At 41.8% G+C, this 25,177-nt stretch overlaps 1 protein-coding gene across 1 annotated transcript; it reads left to right on the forward strand.

The window, feature by feature from the left end:
- The first annotated feature begins 464 nt into the window (after positions 1-464).
- Positions 465-24,919, forward strand: abcb6b (ATP binding cassette subfamily B member 6 (LAN blood group) b). The gene is made up of 19 exons (XM_031873943.1): positions 465-524; positions 1,141-1,339; positions 3,393-3,485; positions 3,602-3,678; positions 5,061-5,176; positions 5,297-5,418; positions 5,558-5,667; positions 6,478-6,543; positions 6,695-6,820; positions 7,013-7,089; positions 7,635-7,698; positions 9,312-9,397; positions 9,926-9,983; positions 10,296-10,400; positions 17,442-17,616; positions 17,843-17,955; positions 18,180-18,274; positions 22,264-22,332; positions 24,805-24,919. The coding sequence occupies exons 1-19, from the start codon at positions 465-467 to the stop codon at positions 24,917-24,919; spliced, it is 1,926 nt and encodes a 641-aa protein (XP_031729803.1).
- Positions 24,920-25,177: the final 258 nt, after the last annotated feature.

A 25,177-nucleotide genomic window follows, 5' to 3' on the forward strand; every position in this document is an offset into this window, starting at 1 on the left:
AATGTTTTGAAGCTTGTTTGTCAAAACACTTGACCTCGTAGCCTAAAATATAGATGTACAGTGTTTACATTTTCATTTCATATTCCAGCTGTAGTTTTTCAATCTTACAACAGTCTTCTCACCACCTTCTGTTCATCATAGTTATTTTTTCTGCTTATCTTTTAATAACCCCCACTCTATCTCACTCACTCTCTCACACACACACACACACACACACACACACACACACACTGCCCTGCTCATTGCTCAAAACAAAATGCTGACCACAGCTACTTTATACTGAAAGCTCAAAACACAACAGAAATGTGTGTGTGTGTGTGTGCCCCCGTTCACAGCAGGTTTAAACACTCAGGCACTAATACGGCTCCCGGTAATGAAATGTCTGCAGGTAATCCTGTAACCAGGATGTAAACGTTTGGTTTTATAGTGTTTCTGCTGCTGAGGGAAGACGTGTTTTGGATCAGATGGCAGACGTCACCATGAAGATTGGAAGAGGAGCAACAAGACGAGTCGTGAATGTTGAGGTGAGTTAAATTTAAGCGTTTTCTTAAAAACTTGTCTGTATATTTATTGAATAACATACACTGTGATTCACTTTTTGAAACACACAAAATAACTTCTCAGTGAAACTGAAGCCTCTTTGTGACATGATAGAAAAAAAAGCAGATTTACTTGATTTAATATATATTTTTTCAGTTTGTAAGATACAGACAGATGATGTTTTACTGCTCTTTATCAGGGGCGTCAGATCAGAAAACCCTTCAATGTGTCGTCCTTGAGAGCAGTAACAAATGAGATAATTTGGCCTTTTAATTTGGAGGACTTCAGTTTCAGAGGTTGTCTTCTGCTCTCTGGCCACAGGGGGCAGTATTGAGCCTGTAACCACTTGACAGATGAGGACTAATTGGCTGCTAAGTAGCTGCAGGTAACGTCGATACTAGTTGATTGTGGCCGTCCAGAAGTAGAATTTGTTCAAATAAAGTGAGGTGAAAATGTACCTCTAGTTCAGTCTGGGCTGTAAAAAGTACAATACAAGGAAAACAAGGGATTCATGTAAAAATACATGTAAATCAATATCAATTATAATATACATTATACATGTCTCATAGTGGGACTCTGACTTCCTCTCTCCCCGTCCAGATCCAACACCCCTCCCCTCCCTCCTCCTCCTCTCCCTTATTTGCATGGCGAGGCTTTGGGAGGAAGGTGCGACTGCTGCTGCCCTACGTCTGGCCCAAAGGCACTCCGGCGCTGCAGGGACTCGTGCTGCTGTGTGTGGGCCTGCTGGTAGCAGAGCGACTGGTCAATGTGCTGGTGCCCGTTTACTCCAAGAACATCGGTGAGCACCTGAAAACAGAGAAGGAATAAGAGACTCTGGTCCTTCTTACTTCACTAAGTGTGTAGGTTAAATCCTGTGGAAGGTAGTGAGCCAAAGATCTGCTGCATCTACCGTCTGACCTGTAGATGGCAGTGTGCTCAAGTTTTTGAAGTGTGTCCTCCCTTGTTCCCTTATGTCCTTGTTTTGATTATGTCTTTGATTTGATTCGTCAGGTTTTTTAAGGCAAGTTCATCTTTTGTACATCCAGTTTATTGTGTTTTCATTGAATACATTTAGACAGTTTGCCACTGCAATCATTTAGATTTGAATATTGAGTATTAGTTGGAGAGTTGTACAGAATCTATGAAATTCTGCACTACATTTTTTGTCTTATGTCTGAATGCAAACCTGATTTGACCCTTGATAGACATGGAGATACAGTTTTAGCATGTAGTCGTGTGAAAGAATGCTGATGCTTTGGTCCACCTCTTTTACAAATAATTACTGTAATGGAAAAAATTGTGAAACCCGTTCTATAAAACTAGTTAAGCTATTGCAAAAAAAAAACCCAATAATTAGCATAGTAACCTGAAAACTGGACTCACTAAAGACTCAAATTAGTAACATTGTCCCTCTACTTTGTAACATGGATAGATAAATACATACTTTATGAATCCTAAATTGGGAAACAATATAATAATAATAATAATAAAACTAATAAAACTGTTATCTTAGGTGGATAACAGTTAGCCTAAAATTAGAATACAAGTATACTTTTGCACAGACTTGCGCTGAATTGGCATTTTTGTTTCACTTTCGGTCACTGAACAAATCAGATGTGGACGGTGATTCAGATGTCTGGAACCAGGCTCACTTTTACCTGATTTGATTTGGGGCCAAACAGAACTGACTCAAGCAATGTTTGCTTTTACTCAAAGAGAAATTAATTACACTTTGAACCGAAATGCTAGAAAGACTGACCGCTTTATGCCGGTTAAATGTTTAAAAACGGCAGAACAAACTCGTATAACAGTAGCAAGTGTTTAAAAATGTTGACCAGTAACTTCATACAGCATGCGGTAACATAACACCGTTTGTGCTGCTGTGGAATGAGATCTGATTGGTTTGAAGGAGGGTTAACCTTTATTTTTCGGGGGGTGTCATCATCTGCCAAAGTCTTTTGTACCCTGTTTTGTACTCCGGACTGCATCCACCACAAGGCAACATCCCAGAAGTCTCCACTTCAGAGGAAGTCAGCATTCAGTTTGCCTTCAGCTTTGGAGAGGGGGAGTTGTGTGTGTGTGTGTGTCTGTGTGTGTGTGTGTGCGCTGGGAGGTCACCCCCTCCTGCCAGTCATGCTTAGCCGACATTAGCGGCCCTTTTTCGTGGAGTTAACACACCGGTACAACGGACGTTTTGTCTGTGGGTCCGACTCTGCCTCCCACCCTCCGACTCCAGGACCCCGATGCCAAAGAGCTGAAAATACCCCCCACTGAAAACACACACTGGAAGGTTAAAGAATGTAGAATACACACATTTCTTCATTCATTTCTCCCCATTTTTTTTTCTTTTAAATCTTCTTTTCTCACCATGTCTGTCTCTCTGTCTGGATCCTCATTTTTTCCTCTTCTTCCTCTCCTCCTCCTCTTCCTCCTCCTCCTCCCCTCATCTCATTTCATCCTGATTCCCAGCACTTGTACTAAATGGTAATGAATGTGAATGAGAATGTGTCTGTGTGGCAGAAAGTGTGTGAATGTGATCATGACTGTGTGTGCGTGTGTGTGAGTGTGTGCATGTGTGTGTGAGTGTGTGTGCATGTGTGTGTGTGTGTGTTTGGTTGGTTGGTTTTTGCTGTAAAGAAGTTTAACAAGATCAAAAGGTTATTAGAAAATGTGGTGTATTTCATTTTTAATATGCAAATTATAATTATGCACAAAAAAACACATGACATTGGTTTAATTGATGAGCACCTGAGTTTACTGTTTTATCATTGCTGTCGTGTGAAAAACAAAGTTTATGCTGGTCAAGACCGAAAAGGAAAATATTTTGTGTGTGTGTGTGTGTGTGTGTACAGTGAATGAGCTCTCCACAGGAGGCGGATGGTCTTCGCTGATGGTCACAGTGTGCATCTACACACTGCTCAAGTTCCTACAGGGAGGAGGGGCAGGTGAGTGTTCACATATAGAGGAGAAGTGTGTGTACAAAATAAGAGATGTTCATGTCACCATGTACGAGCTACTTCCTGTGTGGAAATCTTTTTCTGCATCTGTCGTTTTTTTGTAGGCACCTCTGGTTTCATCAGCAACCTGCGTCAGTTCATGTGGATCAAAGTTCAGCAGTTTACCAGCAGAGGCGTTCAGGTCACACTTCTGCTTCTTCTTCTGTTTGTTTCCTGGCTCTTTCACGTCTGACTGTCTGAGCTGTACAGTTTTGATGAGATCATTTACACTCTACAGTTTGATGAAAGGATAATTCTGGTTTATTACAACTTGGTTCTGGCCATCATTTCTATATTAATGTTATAAAAAACGCTGTACTGCAAAATACAATGAAACCATCGCTTTCACAAAGACTCGTAAGGAAAGAAACTCGATTGTGTGGATTATAAGAAAGATTGTGTCACAAGTTCAGCCAACAATTTAGCAAGATCATGTAAACAGGCATTATGTTTTCTCGTGAACGTGATATCCCCGAAACACCTGAATGGATTTTCTTAGAATTTGGCACAAATGTCCACTTGGACTCAAGGATGTACTTATTAAAATTTCAAAACATGTTTTTGGCCATAAGTCAAGAATTCATATGCTAATTATGACAATTTCACACAAATGTCTACTCGGATAAAATGATTAAGTGAAGACATTTTGGAGAGACGTGGCTGTGAACTGCAACTTGACATACAGCCGTGAGGCGGTGATTCTGGTTCAGCAGTATCATCATACAAGTTGTAGTAAGCCATAACCATCTTTAATTCTGAAATTTAAAACGTGATATGAAGGCAGCATGAGACTGAATGTGTCCCGTCCATATCTGGAAAGAGGTGAACGAGGATAACAGTCCCGGCAGACTGAAGTATCTTTGATGTGCTTCTTAAAGCCACAGCAGTGTCTTTGCTCGGTGACACATGCCCACATGGTAATACGTTCCTCTCCCAGTAAACCTCAGCGAAACTCAAAGCATTGTTTACATGTGAAAAAGATTTGGGAACACACTTGTTTTGGAAAGTCTGTTCTCTTTCCTCCTCTTTGTGTTGACCAACAAAGCAAATCAATGTGCATTCCAGCTGTTGAATTGACACATTTTGGTTCCTCTGTTGAGTCTCGACAGATTAAACCTCCAGTCTAATGGTCAGCTGGTAAATACGGATAGTATTATATATAATGGATAATATTTTGTATTAATAATCTGAATCTCTCAAGTAACAAATAAAGATATATCATATACTGTATATTTATCAAGTAAATGTAGTAAAAAGTATTTGCCTGTTGCAGTGGAGTAGAAGTATAAAGCAGCATGAAATGGAATTACTCGGGTGAAGTACAAGTACCTCAAAATATACTTCAGTACATGTACTTTATTTTGCACTTGCAAAGTTGTTTGATAGCAAATTTCGCCTTTAATGGTGAGTGCTGGTTGTAATGATACTGCTGGCAATGGTGGTCTCTCTCTCTCTCTCTCTCTCTGTCTCTCTATCTCTCTATCTCTCTCTCTGTCCTCCCCCCTTCCTCCCTCCACACTTCAGGTGTGTTTGTTTTCCCACCTGCACGGCTTGTCTCTGCGCTGGCACCTGGACAGACGCACCGGAGACGTGCTGAGGAGCGTCGACAGAGGCACTTCCTCCATTAACAACTTGCTGAGGTAAGAGTTTCCATTTCGGAGACTAATGGGACCGATGAACCCAACACACACACACACACACCCACACACACACACGTTTAGTGTCTGAGTGACAACCTTCTTATTGTTTTCTGGCTTCAGCTACATCCTGTTCAGTATCCTTCCCACCGTCTGTGACATCATCATTGCCATCATCTACTTCGTCTCCTACTTCAGTGTCTGGTTTGGACTCATCGTTTTCACCTGCATGGTCCTCTACCTCAGTGAGTCAGTGTATGTGTGTGTGAGACCCATGAGTGTGTTTCCCACAGGAAGTTAGTTATTGCTGTCTGCTCCGCCAATTTGGCCCAATGTAAATTGTAAAAACAATTCCTCATCAAATGAACGCGCTCTCGTCTGCAGCCTGCACCATCCTGATCACAGAGTGGAGGACCAAATACAGGAGAGAGATGAACAATCAAGACAACAACACCAAGTCCAGAGCTGTAGACTCGCTGCTCAACTTTGAGACGGTAGATAACGCAACATGTTTCCTATCCTTGAGTTATTAACAAGTCTGACCAGCAATGTGTCACATCCAGGTGTGTCCACTGTCCAGGTATGGTCTCAGGAGTGGATGTATTGACCGTGACGTCACCCGTTGGTTTGTGGACTGACGTTTTGAAGCAAAGAGTTTGGCATTTTGGCTGTCATTAGCTTGGTTTTTAGCCGTCGCCATCTTGTTTTTTTTTGCAACCAGAAGAGACAGCAGAGGGCGGAACTAAGTGCAACCAAACGCTGAATAAGACATTTTAGTCGACCAAAATGATGAAATTAACTTCTATGAACTGAAAACACGCTGTGAAAGGGTTAAAGTTGTAAACACGAGCAACTCCCAGACCAGACAACGCTGTGGTAGAGACCTGTCAATCACTGTGTAGCTCCGCCCTAAAGCATCCCCTGCTTTATGGTCTGTTTGACTCTAAATGGACCATCATTTACTAACTGAACATCATGCTGTATTGAAGAAGACGTGAAACTAGAGATTGAGACCATAAACTCATGTTTACAATGTTTACTGAGGTAATAAATCAAGAGAGAAGTAGAGTCATTTTCTCATACACTTCTATACAACCAGAGGAGTCGCCCCCTGATGGACATTAGAGAGAATGCAGCTTTAAGACACTTTAGCATTGGCTTCACTTTTCAGAAACCTGAAGTTTTTGTGATGTTCCAGTGTTTTCCAGATGTTTGAAATGTCTGAAATGTTTGTAGATGTTTAAGTTGCAGGTCATTTCAGGATGTTTCAGTCTTCTCACTCTGGATTTGATGTGTTTTCACAGGTAAAGTACTACTGTGCTGAGGATTATGAAGTCCGCTGCTTTGAGGAAGCCATCCTGAAATATCAAGTAAGCTAGAACAGTGACATCATCTGGTAGCAAAGTCTTGTCTAAACCTGGCATGCTTCAGTTAAAGAAATCGAATCAATCTTTTAACTCTCAATGTTTTGTCCATATTCCTTCATTTTCATTGAGCTGTGTGCTGGTTGTGTTTGCGTAGCGCTGTGAGTGGAAGAGCTCGGCCTCCCTGGCTCTGCTCAACCAAACCCAGAACGTCATCATAGGATCAGGACTGCTGGCTGGATCTGTGCTGTGTGCCTACCTGGTCTCCGAGGGACAATTCCAGGTATATCAGGCCTCATTAACTCAGACCTCAGAGAGACTTTCTGCATAACAACACTATAAGATGATGACAGGTCAAATTTGTGTTGTCAGCTTGCCAGCGGGAGAATAACTGATACCGCTGATTTCCAGTAAACCTCGATTATAATATGATCAGTGATGTTCAGCAGCTGTTTGTGTTTACTTTCCCTCTCAGGTCGGAGACTACGTTCTGTTTGGCACCTACATCATCCAGCTGTACACTCCTCTGAACTGGTTTGGTACCTACTACAGGTGAGGAGAAACAGGAGGCCACTGACCCCTGAACATCTTTGATTCATCAGCGTCTGTAGGTCTGTGTTTCTGTCAGCCGTGCCCAACATTTAAAGAAACTCCACACTGTTCACTGATGGGAGGCTGGAGTTAGACGGGTGTTTTGAAAACAACAATGTTGTATTTTTACAATTGGATTTTCAAGAATCTCCAGTTGGCTAATACTGGCATTTATTTGATTTACTTTTAGGTATTTACGTGTTTACAACTGTACTAGACTTGACCTATAAACACAGTGAGAAGAGGCCTTTGTATGTATATTTATGTGACTCTTATTACTGATAGTTGTAGAATATATCACATGTATTAGTTTATATATACTTACTAAATAACAACAGTATATTCATCTGAAAAAAACTGTTAAAACTACCACACGTAATACTACTTCTTCGATTACTTCTGCTACTGAAGCCACTACTTTTCCTACTAGTACTACTGCTACTACTGCTAGTACTGCAAGTAATACTGCATCTGAAATACTGTCTGTGCATCGTGTGTCTCTGCAGGCTGATTCAGAGTGCATTTGTTGACATGGAGAACATGCTCACACTGATGACAGAGCAAAAGGAGGTAAGTCAAAAATAATAAATACATTTCTGGAATATATACATATATATATAACATATATTTGAAAAAAATAAATATATATATATATATACTGTATATTCATTTTTCAGAATTTGTTTATTTAGAATTTTTTATACTACAAAAAAAGTTAACCAATTATCTAAAATATAAATACATAAATGTTATTTATTTACATATCATGTCATTTATTTATGAAACTAAATATTTTCTCCACCTTGTCAACAAATACAAGTGTGCTATTTGATAGATTATAGATAATTTGCAGTTCTTTACTTCTCATAATATTTGGCAAATATAATATTTTTTTTAACATGATGATAGTAATAAACTGCTATTGGAAGAATAATTACTGATTAGCATTATCTGATATTAAATATATAGAGAAGTGTGTGTAAAGTCAAAATGTAAAATAAATATATTAATCACATACAGTACAAGTGGATAAAAGTCAAATCTGAGCTTCTTCTGATCGCTCTGCTTCAGTCGTGCTTTGAAACAGAGAAACTCACTCAGTCAGAGGTCGGCGGATTAGGAGATCAACAAGTGTTTGTCTGTGACTCTGTGTGTGTGTTTGTGCACATACACAGAGTTTGCATGTACGTCTGTGTGTACGTCTAGAGTGTGTGTGTGTGTGTGTGTGTGTTCGGTGGGAAAAGGCGTCCTCCGGCTGCCTCACTAAAGGCTCCTGCATTCACAGGCCCTTGATATGGTAAACAGCCACATGAATGTGGACAAAAGCATTAAGAGCACCTTAAAAACACAGCGGCCCTTTTCTTTGGCTTGGGAAGCTGCGGGCGAGGGGAGTCAGGGAGTCAGGGAGGAGGAGGAGGGTGAGGAGGGTGAGGGTGAGGAGGAGGTCAGAAAGGAGAGAGGGATCGCTAAAAAAAATCAATGCAATCAAACTTTGCTGGTAATATTTTGGAAATGCTAATGATTACATCGCAAAATCTGTACAGATTATAGCTTCATTGTGTAAAACACATCTCACTTTCTCCTCATCACCTTCTCTCCTTTTCCTCATCTATCCTTCTTGTATCCTTTTATTCTTCCCCTCCTCTTCCTTTCTCCTTCCCTTTTCCTCTCCTCTTCTTCAATCCAACAAAGAATAAATAAATGAACCTCTTGTACTAAATTAGTTTTTGACATTTTGTTTTGACAAACAAAACAAAAAATCTCAACCCCATGTGCACCGACTTGCTTTTGATCACATCACATGGTCTTCATCGGCACATTGCAGATGGAGTTACAGATGCTCAAACTTTAACATCATGCTTAGCGCCTGTTGGACCTTTCATCCATGTTGACGTAAAACTAAGTGGAGCCAAACGGTTTCATCCTGAACCTTGCAAACGGCAAAACTCTGTCTGCTGATGAAGACCATGTGATGCAGTTGAAAGCACCGGAACAAGCGAGTAGGTGGATCTTGAGTTGATATTGATTTGATTCTTTTTTTTTTTTGGCTTCTCTACTGTATATTTTGGGAAACACATTAAAAACCGAATGTTATCGATCCTCCTGTGTTCTTGTCTCTCCTACCCTGGTTTCCCCTTCTCTCCTCCTCCTCCTCCTCCTCCTCCTCCTCCTCCTCCTCACAGCTTCAGGATGCTGAGGATGCACAGGACTTGCAGCTTGCAGCAGGTCAGGTGGAGTTTGACAGAGTCTGTTTCAGCTACGTGCCCGGGTGTGTAGCCAACAACAAATCTGCTTCTACAGTTTGATCTGATTTCATTCATTGTGCATAAAACAAAGAGTGTCCTCATCATAGCAACAACAGCATTGGTCGTTTAGTCAAACACTTAGAGGGAGGAGGTCGGTTTAATTGATACGACACACAAAAAACATCTGACCGTGACGCTGGAGACAGCTGTTTGCATTCCATGTCCTACAGACGGTCAATGTTGGTCTGTTTTAATCGTGACCGCCAAGTTTTTAAGGTTGTTTTTGTTGTGTAAACCTAATCAAACCTTGACTATAGAGGCGGCACATCAGAAAACCTTCGTATGAATAACAAGATAATGATCTGCAGCGACAAAAGATGTGCTTTTAGGTTGGAGGACATTTTGTTAAAACGTTCATGTTTGATTTTTCTTACAATCAAAACACTTTCAAGAATGAAAGAAGCGACATTAAAAGGGATTACGTTAATTTTGGACCTAATTGTTGACCTTTGTGTGTGTGTGTGTGTGTGTGTGTGTGTGTGTGTGTTCAGCACTGAGATTCTTAGGGATGTGTCCTTTACGGTGGAGGCGGGACAGACAGTTGCTTTGGTAAGTTGTCCTCTGTTTACTCCTTCTATTTTCGTCCCAATTGAATGCATACTGCAAGCAACAGTACGCTCTTTGTGAAGGCTTCTACAGTTTGTGGTCAAAGTTTGCAAATTGGAACGCAGTCAAACTAAATTGTAATTTTGTGTGTGTGTGTGTGTGTGTGTGTGTGTGTGTACTTTGAACCAACCCTTTAAATTCAAAAGCATTGTGACGGACTGCCATGTGATGTGAAATGAAAATTGAGACAGGGCTTTCCAATAATGTGTGTGTGTGTGTGTGTGTGTGTGTGTGTGTGTGTGTGTGTGCGCGCAGGTCGGTCCGTCTGGATCGGGGAAAAGCTCCATCCTGCGTCTGTTGTTCAGATTTTACGACCTTCAGAGTGGCAACATCCGCATCGACGGGCAAGACATCTCAAAGGTAAATCAGGCGGCAACTTCCGGCTCTGAAAAGTGAAGCCAACCCTAAAGTGCCTTAAACTTGCATTTTCTCTAATGTCCACCAGGGGGCGACTCCTCTGGTTGTATAGAAGTCTATGAGAAAATGACTCTACTTCTCTCTTGATTTATTACCTCAGTAAACATTGTAAACATGAGTTTATGGTCTCAATCTCTAGTTTCAAGTCTTCTTCAATGCAGCATGATGTTCATTTAGTACATTATGGTCCATTTAGAGTCAGACACACGTAACTCAGGGGATGGTGGTGTTCCTTTAAACTGCAGCCAGAGTCACTGCTCTTCTTGTTTTTACCATCAGTTGTGTTGTGTTGTGTCTGACTTTCTGTCTCTCTGATTCTGTCTCTTTTCATTCTTCATTTCACTTTATCTTCGTTTCCCTCTCCCTCCCTCTACACACACACACACACACGCAAACACACACACACACACACAGCTGTGTGCTCCTGTCACACTGTGAATAAATCATAGTAAAAGGTTCTTGAATAATGCAGCAACGAGTCCAGACGCCAGGTGTGTGTGTGTGTGTGTGTGTGTGTGTGTGTGTGTGTAAAGATAGCCCAGTTATTGCGGTTGTAGTTTAAATAACTGTGTTTGTCATTAAAAATCTCACTAAAAAAACAAACGGCACACACACACACACCTGTTCCATTATGACAGACGTGCTTGTTCAGGTCAACGTGCTGGGGATTTTATGAGGATGCTCATTTATAATTATACAGCAGGAGGACCGTCTTCATCAACACACACATGTGGTCGCCTCCTTAATCAAGATTCAGTTTTTGTTGTTTATCAGTCTCGACCTTTTCAGAGAAGAAGACGAGCAGGAAGTGCAGGTCCACTGAAGGATTCTTTCTGTTGTTGTGTTAGGCAGCGTCAGGGCCTTTTTCATTGTCTATAATTCTCTCATTTTTTATGCTCAATGGTCACTTCCCCCTCAAAAAGAATAATGGATGCACATATGATCGCGTTATCAGGAGGACAAACCTGCTGATGACGAAGGGGAAAAAACTACTCAGGGCACTCATGGCTCATAAGCCCAGCTGTGCTAATCACGAATACATCCTTTAAGATACATGGCAATAACTTTTAATAGCTGCATGAGCTGTCAGCTGTTCTTTATTTACAATGCAGGTAAGAACGAACGAACATAATGAAATAAACTATTGAACATGGGTGGGAAGTCCCTTAAACAGCTAATCAGAGTTGAATAGAAGTGTTTGTAATCAATCAATAAGAGAAATATTGGATCAAAAGATTGGTCATAAAATTCCCCGAGAGTGAGAAGGACAAGGAGGATGTTGTGCTTCGGGTTGGATGCCAGCAGGTCTTTAAACACCATCTGTTTCATATTCCTGTTGACCCTCAATTAAAATGTGTCATGCTTTCCATGTTTTACTCTATACATTCTTTTTTAATGTGTCACTATCAGAGAACTCATTGGCCTGTTTTACCCAGTAAAAACAACCAACGTCCATCTTTACAAGCATTCATTATGCACACACCTGCTACCAATGAGTCCAGCGCAATTTCACAAGAGGCAAAACAATTAAAGGAACATGGTGTAAGGGTATTAAATGGCAAAAATGGAATATAATATTCATAACTATGTTTTCATTAGTGTATAATGACCTGACACAAACACACAGAGAGGCGGCGGTGGTGAAGTGACGGGGAATGGAAGGATACTCGAGTTGACGGCAACTACGATCGTAACTGTTAAACTGCAATTAAACATTGGCGAGTAAAAAGCCAAAACCTTATCAATACATCTGTTTAACAAGAATGTAAACGAAAGTGAAACCTAATTCAATAAAAGCAGCCAGGAGGACAGAAGGAATGATACTGTCTTGAAGACAATGAGTTTTTGTTTAGTTTGTGGATGCCTGAAATAAGGTCTGTAAGCTTAAGAGATTTTAACAATTTGTTCTACAAACAATGTCAGTAATATCCCTCTCCTGAATTTTGAAGCTTTTATGTGTCTTAAATAAGGCGGTTGCAACAATTGCCTAAATGAGACTACTAACCGTCATCACGCCGACTAGTCCGTCTTCCCGTACCGTAGACCGTTGTGTAGTTTGTTCATAGCCTAAATCCTAAAAGTGGTGTTCGTTTGTGAAGATTATCTTGCTGAACAAAACTTTTTTGTATGTATTGTGTTTGCAACAGATATTATTTTCTGTAATAATCCCAAATCTTCCATGGTGGCCTACAAATATACATCATCCATGCAGCACTCTATATGCTTATGTAAAGATAAAGCTAGAGCCAGCAGGTGATTAACTTAGCTTAGCATAAAGACTGCAAGCAGGGGGGGAAACGGCTTGCCTGGTTGTGGCCAAGATATGACTCCAACACTTAACTCTCTGTGAAAACAATTTCTTCTTGGTTTCACATTTCTCTTTGTGTTTGGATTAAACGAGAAACAAAAAGTTAACATTTTTTAAACTCTGGACAGAGTCAAGCTAGCAGTTTCCTCCTGTTTTCAGTCATTTTGTTAACCTCGCCTGCAAGTTTGAATTTGCACTAAAACTCGTTTGGTATTTTCCCAGCTAACCCTTACCGGCCAAAATAATCAAAAAATCATGAATGCATTTCATGTCGTTTGAAAAACTCAAGGTCCACTTACTTGCATTCCTCTGAGCGTGCAACTTAATCCCAAAGTTTTTCTTCCAACATGTGGTTGAACGCTCACTTCTCACGGATGCAGAGTTTGGCTTCTTTAACTGTGCAAAAAACAAAACAAAAAATCTCCACTACAGATTGAAATGTTAGCCAATTACTTTTAATGTGATGACAAAAGACTCTGCGATGAGTTAATGTATGAGTCTTATTAAGGATGTTGTCTACATGTTCCAGCTGAATCTGGGATTTGTTATGCTTATTGTAAACAGCTGCTGGATGCTGTAGGATCTTTTCTTCTGAGCAGTTTAAAGTGATTCATAAATGTTTCATCACATTTGAAATTTCAAATATCAACGTGAAATGACCACGACCTCGAAACATCACGCATCACGTGTTGGCGACACGTAACGTGTTAAATTTACGTGTCGCCGTGATGGGAGCAATTTCGTTCGGCAATAAAATTAACATTGAAATAAGTCTTCAAACTAAGTAAAATACGCAACACATCTCAGCTTCACAGTAACTCAACAACACTTCGGGACACGATCACCAGTCTTCTGGCTGAAAGTCCTCTTTGTTTGACCCATCCATCTCCACTCCCTTCCACTGATCCGAGCAATTATATTCACATGTATGTGTTTAATCTGTGTGTCCATGACGACATGTCATTTTCCTAAGCCTAACGTGAAGGGGTCGAGGTCACTTCAGGTATTTCTGTGAGACCAGGTTGGTAAATATATCACCGAATATTTATAAGAAGTGGACGTAGTCATCGTGACGTCACCCATCGGTTTGGCCTCGAGTTCGGCAATTTCGCTGTCGCCATCTTGGAATACGGCCGTCGCCATGTTGTTTTTTTTATAACCGATGAACAGAAGTTACCATCCCTGGAATTTGGAGGTGTGACGTAGAGACGCCGGATACGTGTCTGGTAGCGGCAGTGTACTCCACTTTATGGTCTGTTTGACTCTAAATGGACCATAATGTACTAAATGAACATCATGCTGTATTGAAGAAGACTTGAAACTGGAGATTGAGACCATAAACTCATGTTTACAATGTTTACTGAGGTAATAAATCAAGAGAGAAGTAGAGTCATTTTCTCATAGACTTCTATACAACCAGAGGAGTCGCCCCCTGGTGGACATTAGAGAGAATGCAGCTTTAAGACACTTCTGCATCGGCTTCATTTGGCAGAACCGGAGGTTGCTGTCTGGTGAATATATATACTTTTCGTTGCCCTCCTGCCATGCAGGAGATTTTCAGAGGTGCGGCCAGTTCTGTATTTTGCAACAGTTTGTTGTTTAAGCTTTTGGGCCTCTTGGGTTTGTTTTTAGCCCACCGCTCCTCTGCTTGTCCCGGCATATGGCAGCCACATGTGGTGAAACCTCTGGTGAGTCCGTCTCTACCGGCCCCAACACTGCAGGCTGATGGTCGGTCACTGAGTGCTGGTGATTCATCTGTGTGTTCTTTAAGGTGTCTGTCAGGTTTCCTTTTTTTCTATAAACAGACGTTTTTATTTTGTTTAGTTCCTGTTCAGCTATGTTGGCAATTACTGCTCATAACTACAACGTTTTTCTTGTTATTCTCTGACAAACCTTCCTGTTTGTCAGTAAAGAGCTGTCACACAGCACGCATATCAAAGTAGTTGGAGAAACTTTCATCGACAGCTTTAAGCAGAATTGTTGAAGGGTTAGAGCAGGACCGAGAGCTACTCAAGAGCCAGATTTTAAAAAGGAATAGTCTGACAATCTGTTCGTTTTGTTTAGCGCAAAGACTGGAAACAAGCGTAAATGGCTATCCTGGCTGTCCTATGGTAACAACATCTGCCGACTAGCATCTTGTGTGACATGTTGTCCAATCACATCGGACGGCAGAAGTGTTTACAGCTGTTACGAATCCACCATCCCCCAAAATCAACTTCCAAAAGGTGTGGGGAGGTGTCAGTCGCTGTTTTAACATGTCAAGCACTTCTCCATCCATCCATTTTCCACCGCTTATCCGGGGTCGGGTCGCGGTGGCAGCAGGTCAAGCAGGCCGACCCAGACCTCCCTCTCACCGGCAACATGTTCCAGCTCATTCTGGGGGATCCCGAGGCGTTCCCAGGCCAGCTGGGAGATGTAATCTCTCCAGCGTGTTCTGGGTCTTCCACGGGGTCTCTTCCCAGTTGGACGTGCCTGGAAAACCTCCAGTGGGAGGCGTCCAGGAGGCATCCTAATTAGATGCCCGAACCACCTCAGCTGACTCCTTTCGACGCGAAGGAGTAGCAGCTCGACTCCAAGCTCCCTCCTGATGACCGAGCTCCTTACCCTATCTCTAAGGCTGAGCCCGGCCACCCTACGGAGGAAACTCATTTCGGCCGCTTGTAGCCGCGACCTTGTCCTTTCGGTCACGACCCAGAGTTCGTCAAGCACTTCTGTTGGAGCATATTAGCTCCTCAGAATAAATTACGTCACAAACACGTCACATCTCGTTTGTGTAAAAATATCAACTTGTCGTCTTACGAGGGGTTATGTGCTGGACTATTTCTTGGCCGGGTGCAGTGAGTACTGTCACGCTTGATCTGTCCTAATTTTGAAACAAAGTTTCCAAAATGATGTGTCGTCGATTTCTGTCATCCATCCCTTTTCTAAATGTGAATGCTGCACTCCAACGTATCTGAGACGGGCACAGTTAAATTAAGATTGTGATGTCAGTTATTATTAAAAAAGTAAACAGGGAGTTGCAGCTTGAGACCTGTCCTGTAGACTGAGGCTGCATCTCTTCTGAGCCGCCGCCCACCCTCCTTCCGACGAGGCAGTAGTGTGGCAGGGAGGACGAAACGGACACGTATGTCAAACAGTCATGGACCCTGTGTCTTTAATGTGATTGATAAGCCTTTCGGGGCAGCTCTACCTCTTCGTCCTCTCATGTTGGATTGAGGACAGACAAGTGTTTTTTTAACCAAGTTATATACGCTAATAGAAAGGAGGATGGGTATGATGTAGAAAGATGTTAAATGTGGCATCATCTCACAGATGTACTGTAATGGTAGCCATTACGTGTCGTATGCGAGGACAGCTGTCTAACTCTAATATTTTGCCCTTTTGTTCTGCTGTTGATGTCTCAATGAAAAACATAAAAAGCTTTTTTTTTTTCTTCTTCTTTCTTTTCTTTCTCCATCCGTCCGTTCCTCTCTTTCTGACATTTGGTATTAGACTTCTGTCAGCCCGCCTCGATCAGAAACAGATGCTGTGTTGTTCTTCAGTGGAAAAAATACCAAAAGTAAACGGCAACAATTAAATGAAAGGAAAGTGAGTGATTACCAGCCAAGCACCAGAGCTGGCGCAGGAAATGGAATTCATATTGTTGAGTCTGCGGAGGACAGCTTTCCACAGGAAGTACTCAAAGTACTGTACACTGACCGGAGAGTCATCGAAAACCGGAAATTATTGCTAGAGAGATCAAAAGCCAGATTTATGAAATGATGAGAAGCTTCTTCTGAACTGAACCGATCGGACCAAGCTGGACCCTTCTGGTCTGGACCATCTGCTCTTCACAGTCTGGAGCTGTAACTGTGTTTAATCTGCAATATGGAACAATTCACGCGTCAATACGGGAAACCATGTTCATTATCTGGCTGAGAACAGCAAGTAAACAGAAAATACCGATGTGCATTGCACATCATTTTATTTAGTTGCTCCAGATTTCACTAGTTTGCCCCAACTTCACTCACCTGTCAGCTCTCTCTGCAGTGTTACCCGCCACCCGCATGGCTCCACTCCTTCACTCGGCAGAACCGGAGGTTGCCGCCTGGTTTTCACACAGTTGTCAACTTGATCAAACCGGTGTCTATGTCAAGCAGGGTCTATGACCAGCAACTATATGTTTTCTCTTGCCTCTGTAGACAATGTCAGTAGTAATACTACTCACAAGACTCCACTGTGTGTACACGCACAGTAAAGAACACAAGATCGGAGGGTTGCCGCTAGAAAACTCAGCAGTCTACATAGAAATATTTGAAATCAATGTAGATTCAGTCTTTAAACAATAAGCAAGGACATTGACAGTGCAAATGAAATGCGATGTAGAGAAGCAAAGAGAAGGTGAGTGGGTAAAGTCTGACACGTGAAATCCTCGGGGAGAGACATGCATTATATAGTGTAGGATGAATTAAGCCATGCAACATTAATATACATGTATGCTGTGTGTATGTGTGCGAGAGAATAACCTAGTTCAACGCCAACAGATCTGAATATTCCACACACATTCCATTCCCCGGGTGCAACACGGACGGCTCGATGCTTAAAGGGTCGGGTTTCAATGCTCGCTCCAATTTTGAATCTGGGTTAGCAAAAAAATGTCTGTGTTTGCTTGATTACAAAGCTTTCTGTGTCCCAAGGTGCGTCAGTCTTCTCTGAGGTCGCACATCGGCGTGGTTCCCCAGGACACGGTTCTCTTCAACGACACCATCGGCAACAACATTCGCTACAGCCGAGTCACTGCCAGCGACCAGGAGATGGAGAGAGCCGCCGTGGCTGCTGACATACACGCCAGGATACTGGAGCTACCTCAGGGTCAGGCTGGAGTGTGTGTGTGTGTGAGTGTGTGTGTGTGTGTGTGTGTGTGTGTGTGTGTGTGTGTTGATAATAATGATGAAAACTGCTCTTGTTGTTTGACTTCGATGTTGGCTGAAGCAGACCTGTAACAAGATGTTTGCCAAGTGGAATCCTGGTAATCTTGATGTAGAAAGGGAGTGATGATGATGATAACGATGAAGATAATGGTGTTTTGTCCAATCAGGTTATGACACGGAGGTGGGGGAGCGAGGTTTAAAGCTCAGCGGTGGGGAGAAGCAGAGAGTAGCGATTGCTCGAACCATCCTCAAAGAACCTTGGATCATTCTGCTGGACGAGGTGAGAGATTCACACACATGGGATTATAACACTAAGATCCTTTTACAATACTTGTTGGTAACGCAGCTCGCACAATAGTGGCATTTCTCACACTAGGGCCGTCCTCGAATGAAAAAGTTCTTAGGCGATAAAATGTTGTTGACTAATCAATTGGATGATTTAATTGACAGATGTAAAACTGCTCCTTAGTACTTATCCTTAATATACTGTGTTTGTTCCACCAGGCCACGTCTTCACTGGACACCCAGACTGAGAGGAACATCCAGGCCTCACTGGCCAACATCTGCACCAACAGGACGACTATAGTGGTCGCACACAGGTGACAGTACTACCCAGCTCTGTGTTCGATAACTGAGCAACTTCTTGATAAGTTTGCTTGTATTTACACAATTTGTCAAGACACCAAATGCTAGCATTTACTAATTGGTAATATGGTGCTATTGGAAAAGTAAAGGTATCGCCAAAGTCATTAAAATTCATCCTCAGGGGGACATGAATGGGTGTGCCAAATTGTATGGCAATCCATCCAATAGTTGTTGAAACATTTTACTAAAAAACACAAATGGCAGCCTCACGGGAGCGCTCGAGGAAAAGTTAGCAGATCAGCAAAGTCAGTGGGATACATCCTCTGGGGACCATGAATATCATTCAATAAATGGAGGTATCCAGGTATCACTCAACCCCTTTTGAATGAACAGAAATCATAAGAAGTCATAAATATACCTAAAATATCTACCAGTCACCTGTGGACATTCAGGCAAAAGGTGGTCCAACGTGGTCCTGGACATGAGTTTCTATTCTTTCGACCCTGAGAGTACAAACACTAATTCTGCCAATGAAATGACAGTGGTCTGTGATTAAAGCTGTAGTACAGGACCGAACCGAAAAGAAAAGAATCAAATGTGAGTGAGAGAGATGAAAGGAAAAGGACAGGTGATGGATGTGGTGAAAGGGAAAAAAGGATTAGAGCAGACACAAAGAGAGGGATGGAGAGATTAAATGAAAAGCTGATCGGAGGATATGAGGTGACGCGTGATGACAGGTCGACAAAAGTAAAAGAAACAGATGTCGGGTTGTTCATCAGTCTGAGTGATATCCAAAAAGACTTGAAAGGCTGTGAAACTCGCAGACAGCGAAGTGGCCTGTGGTGCTGATTCCTGCTTCGGGTTTTATCATTTCCTCTGTGTTCTAGTACACTGGGTTGTAGACTGTATTGAAATGAATTCATACGCATTGCACACGCATAACAATGTGCGCACCTGTATGGAAACTGAGCCATGCAAGCAAACATTGTTTACAGATGTTGACTGCGACTAATCACCAGCTGAGCTGTCTGAGCTCTTCTCTTTTTTAATGAATCATCTTCCTTTTTAAATGAATCGTATGGTGCTCATTTTGATCTTATTTTGACCTGCAGTCGGTGAATAAGTTGATCCACCAGCTTCTTAATCTTTCAATGGCAGCAGCAGATGGAGCCTGCTCTGAGGATCAGGGGATGTTTTATGACTTTATCAGTTGGGCCTTAAATAAAATTAAAACACACAGTCACACAACAGACAGGTCATGATTTAACTTTGAGGGTGAGCATCTCTCTTTATTAATTAACTTCAGGTTTTCCCTTCTCCTGAACATGGGTGGCAATCTGCTGATAAAACCAAGCAGTGAGTATGGGGGGGGGTAGCGATGTGACATATGGTTTCGTGGTTTTAAAAATACTTATTTTCCTAATAATGTACATTCTTTGACTTGGATTAATTCCTGCACGCTCTCCTGAAATTCCACTGTCTTAAATTTGCAAATAACGAGTCATGAAAAAATGTTTTACGCAAAAAGACGCAGAAGATCCTGTTTGTAGTTGCATGTTTTTTAGTTAACTTAACTTGGTACTACAACAGCATGTGTAATATAGGCCTTTTTATATATCATATATATTTCTGTGATGTTACGAAAGTTCAAAATGTCTCTTGTGAAAAATGTCTGTTTGACCAACCTTAATGTGACATATGGAGGTTTCATACATCACAACAAAGAGCTGTAGTTTATAATGGTTTTGCAATAGTTGTGTATATATATATATATACAGTGTATATGTTTGGATATATATACATTGTTCATAGTATAGAGTTAGGATAAATGGTTGGATAGTTATCTAGGACCTCGAGTGTCAGTGGAAGCTGAACCTCAACAGTGCAGCCACTGGGTTTAATAGGCTGGTTCCACAGCTGGAAAGAGCAGAGGTGTTAACAATGGTTCCATTTCATTGAAGTGTCTCAGAAAGCCTTGTTATCGAACCCGCAGGCATAACACCCGTGTCCTGAAACGGGTACGTCTGAATGCAAATCAGCCATCATTAATGTCATTAGTAACATCTCTCCCTTCCTGCTATGACAAGTCAAAACTCACGACAACAGGTAATAATCTTAGGGTAAGTATTTATTTCCTTCAAGATGGACCATATCCATAAAAATACATTACATTGTGTTCACTTCCTGTTGTTCACGTCCCTGGTCTTATGAGGCTGATGGATTTGTGTCATGAACATTTATGTCTGGCCTAGAAAGCTGGGCGAGTTGATGTGATTTCATCCCTCGCTCCATCTCAGCAGAGGAGGAGAAGATGAGCAGCATGAAGTTGAACATGAACAGGACATGAACTACTATAGCATATACTGCATATAGCGCAACACACTGGCTGTTTTCTTCTTGCTCCAAAGCCTGAATGAGCGGATAAAAAAAGTGACGTCTGCAGTCTCCGGGGAGAGATATTTCTACCTTTGACCGAGGTTTTCTATCAAATATTGAAGGTGGACGTCCAAAGATAGCCACGATGACACTAAAGCAGAGTGGTGGCTCTGCTGGAGCTTAAAGTGACACTCAGCAGTTTGGAGAGGCATGAACACTGTGGTTCTGCTGAACCATTTTCTTTTTTGTTGTTGTTCTGCTCACAGTGTCAAGCATCAGGGTGTCATTTCCACTGGTGAGGAGGGCAACACGCCCCCCCTCACCTTTTCAAAAAGACTATTTTCAGACTCAGATTCATGCATTTATATTTCATATTTTCATTTCGGCGAGACACTCGAGATGAATATTGTAAAAAATGGACCTTGAAAGGGAGTTGATTACTAACATTGATACATATTTAGTATTAAAAGTTTTTAAATATGCAAATGATGCATTACCTTATTAAATATGTGATATTTTGGATACAGAAATCTGAACTTTGGATGAAGCCTGCAGGTACAAAATTCCTGTTTCATTTTGTTGACATATTAGAGTCAAAGAGGGGAGTTTGGATATCTCTTTGTATCACTCCATAAATCAGAAAAAAACAATACAACATCACAATTTTTGCCATATGTTTATTAATAAATGTAGTATAAATGAGTCTCTGAATGCTGTGTGAACAAACCGCTCTGTGTTAACCTTCAGCACGTACAGAGGAATGAAAGAGTGAAGTTTGGTGAATGTAAGAGCTGCTGAAGTGGAGATTTCTGGATCAGAGTCTGAGAACAAACTCATTTAGAGGAAACGTCCTTTAAAGAGACGTTACAGACATTTAGAGACTCTACAGGTGAATAGGGTCACAACATGAACTCATAGATATCACCATGAAACTTCACCACTTCATCACTGACACCTGGATGTTTTCTGTCCATTACTCTGAAAGAAGACATGTTATGGAAGGAAAATAGCCCAAAATCTCAAAAATGACCAGTGCATGAAAATCTCTGTTTTTACTGTATCGAATGACTCTACGCGTTTTTACTTTTATAAGACAGCTGAACATATTTAACATCTACCCACACATTACAACTCTCTCTTTCAAGAACATGCGTCTCCCTCTCGTCCCATCTCCTCATCTCCTCCTCCTCCCTCTCGACCTCTGGCACCTCGAGAGTTACTGTCTCCGTTGTCTTCCTACCTCTCGTTGTGAAGACGCCGGATGGTCAAAAGTCTTTGATCTGCTAACTCTTGTACACCTTGTGGCACTTCACACGTGTCTTAAAAGAGTATTTTTTGGTTGTAATGCTGGCCGTTATTCATATCGTTAATAATAACAATGTCTTTAGTATTGCAATCTCGGAACGTGGCAGCAGAGAAGGAGTCCATGAAACACAAACAGTCACATGTTTATACAGATTATAAACAAGCTTTCAGCTTCGTTACATTTATTTGTAAGAGGAAACGAAGGTGAAAAACGTTCAACCCTTGAATGTTAATGCTCAACTGTTTGGTGGAAAACAATACAAAGCAGCAGGTGAAACATAAGGACATTAAAAAGAGGAATAATATCTCTGTGATGTTGCAGGTTGTCCACCATCGTCGGAGCGAACCAGATCCTGGTGGTTCACAACGGACAGATAGCAGAGAGAGGAAGGTACGGTTGTGGTTTTGGGGACGTCTTCAGGACATTTTGAACAGCCACTGATGCGTGCGTGTGTGTGTGTGTGTGTGTGTGTGTGTGTGTGTGTGAGAGAGACAAACCTGAATGATTGTGTGTGTCCTAAGTGCTTGCAAATTTGTTATCTGTAGATCAAAAGCTCAGAGTGTGTTTTTTGTGTGTGACCCTTAAACCCCTCTGGTATCTCTCTCTGTCCCAGAGGCTGATGGACAACATCACGCACACACACACACACACACACACACACACACACACACACACACACACACACACACACACACACACACACACACACACACACACACACACACACACACACACACACACACACGCGATGGAGCTGCCACTTAACTGCCAATGCGTACAGTCCTTTGATATAGGAGCTGGTAATGAAGACTTCCTTTCTCACACACACACAAGCAAGAGGTTAAAGAAGTTACATTTCTCACTCTCTAATATGCAAATTCTGATAAACATAGATCACCCAGATGAGTGTATTGTCCCTAATAATCGATAGGTATTGATAAGAATGCACCTGATAAGATGAGTTGGTCACATACTTGGCTGTGGTGGAGGGTAAACACACGCAGGGACTTTGTTTGCCCCTGCAGGTACAAAGCATTCATCTTTTGATCGACACTGTGATGTGTAAACACAAGACAGTTCAACCTCCGGTGTCCAAATACACACAGTTTGTGCCACAAAGTGTGGGAGTGTATCATGAACCGGAGACAGGAAGAGGCCTCATCCCGTCCTCAGGCTGTCCCCGTGCTGAAAATTCTTTTACGAGGACTCGGTCTAAGGCGGCTAATTCTCAAAGCGCTCTTTACCTGTGAATACAACAAAGTGACTTTCAGAACATCTCCATCCACACGAAAAAGAATCTCTTCTCCTCGGTTATCGTCTTTCGACTTTGGTTCAGCATCGGTTCAGTCTCTTCCTGCTTTGTGCGTTTTGATAGAGCCAAACTTCGGCTTCAGTTCTCATTTACATATTGTTCTGTGTCTGTCGTTGGACAGATACTGAGTTTCAAACTATGATTTGATTGCGCTTGACGAATGTTACCTGTTAACCAGGCAAACCGTTACTCTGAACATAATATTTTAGTGTGAGATTAGGTTGGTAAGACAGAGAAAATGATAAGAACATTTTTTTTTATATGACTGTCGGAGAACACCAGCGACAGGCACATGATGTGAAATGGTTGCAGTTTTAAACATGAGGTTAACGTTGAGACTGACTTGGTTTGGGTTAAAATGAGTTTTGTTTCTTGTGTAACTTAAGTTACGTGACATATGTTAATTACGTACGCAAGATTAATGAGTCAGCGTTGTGATGGTTTTACACGGGACATGAACAGCGGTCTCCTGGATGAAAGTCTTGTGTTTTTTTAACCCATTCATCCACCCAGACCTCCTCCAATGGTGGATTTTGTGACTCTTTGCTACGTCACCGGACTCTACTCTTCCCATCATAATTACTGCGGCCACTAGAGGCCGCTGGCTCACAATAACCTCGAGTATCAGTCGTAATTAGCTGCTTACACAGACGACCTATGCTGGCTTTTTTTCGGGGAGGACAATCTCAGCATTACACTTCTGAATCTCTGTCAAAAAGTTGCAAAGTTGCATCTCTTTCTCTCGTTGACCGCTTCCTTCACTCTCTCTGTCCATGTTTCTCTTCATTTCTTCTTCTCTCTTTGCCTTTCTGCGTGTCTCTTCCCCTCCATCAACCTGTTCTCACTCTTTCTCTGTCTACCCCGCTCAGTTTGTCTGTATCCTTATTTCTGACCCTCGCCGTGTCTCTCTCTCCCTCACTCTCTCTCTCGTTCTGTCTGGAAGTCCAGACAGTGACACACTTGTGTTTTTACTAATTCATAGTAAAGTTGGTCGAAGTCTGCAGGAGGATTTCATAACACTCAACTTTATTTTTAAAGCAGCTCTGGTGTCACAAGACATTACGAGTGACCCACCTTCTCCTCTGCCTGCTCAAAAAAACTCAAAAACTCAAAAAAATTTATATAGGAACTTTATTTTTGGGAGAAAGGGTTGTCCTCCTACATTTTTCTTTTTCTTTAAAATTTACATTCAAGAGCTGGTAGAAAAGGTCTGACATTTTGGATATACAAGTCGGGTTCTTTGCTGTCACTTGCTATTTTTTAAACAAAATCTGGACGACAAATGATAAACACACAACTTAAAGAAGCTGCAGTTTTATCAGCTGGATGAGAGGTCAGTATTAGAGGTTTGAACTCTTCTGACTTCCCTCTCACGTTTATCCACATTTAAAATTTGTGTTTTAGAAAAATCACAATGAAAATACCAGAAAAGAAAAAAGAAAAACAAGTGCTAAGTATTGCAATTTTCCAGGAGGGCAGAGAGGAGTTACTCACCCTTTCTGATGATGTACTTTCCTTCTTGTCTCCTCCCGTCTTCCCCTTTTGTTCAGACACGAGGAGCTGCTGGTCCGGGGAGGTCTGTACGCAGCCATGTGGAGGAAACAGCAGAAAAGTCACGACACACAAACAGAAACACAGATGAACAATCCGACTCAAGACACTTGACACTGAACCGAGTATGAACTTTTTTTAAAACTCTGTACTCACAGAGTCACTCGTACAAGCCGCTTAAGACCGAATGTGTTCATACGACTGGTTCTTGCATGAGGCCCGTTGACTCTCGGTAGGAGCATCAATGGGCCTGGGCGTTTGAACTACTGCTGCTATCGCTTTTCTTCCTGTTGGTGGCGCTGGTTGACATGCGCATAACTGGCATGACAATGACCAAATAGTCTGCACGTGTGTTGAATCTCCAGCCTGCAA

This window comes from Anarrhichthys ocellatus, unplaced genomic scaffold, assembly GCF_004355925.1.
Source record: "Anarrhichthys ocellatus isolate YVR2014 unplaced genomic scaffold, GSC_Weel_1.0 scaffold77, whole genome shotgun sequence".
In the NCBI taxonomy this organism is placed as follows: Eukaryota; Metazoa; Chordata; class Actinopteri; order Perciformes; family Anarhichadidae; genus Anarrhichthys; species Anarrhichthys ocellatus.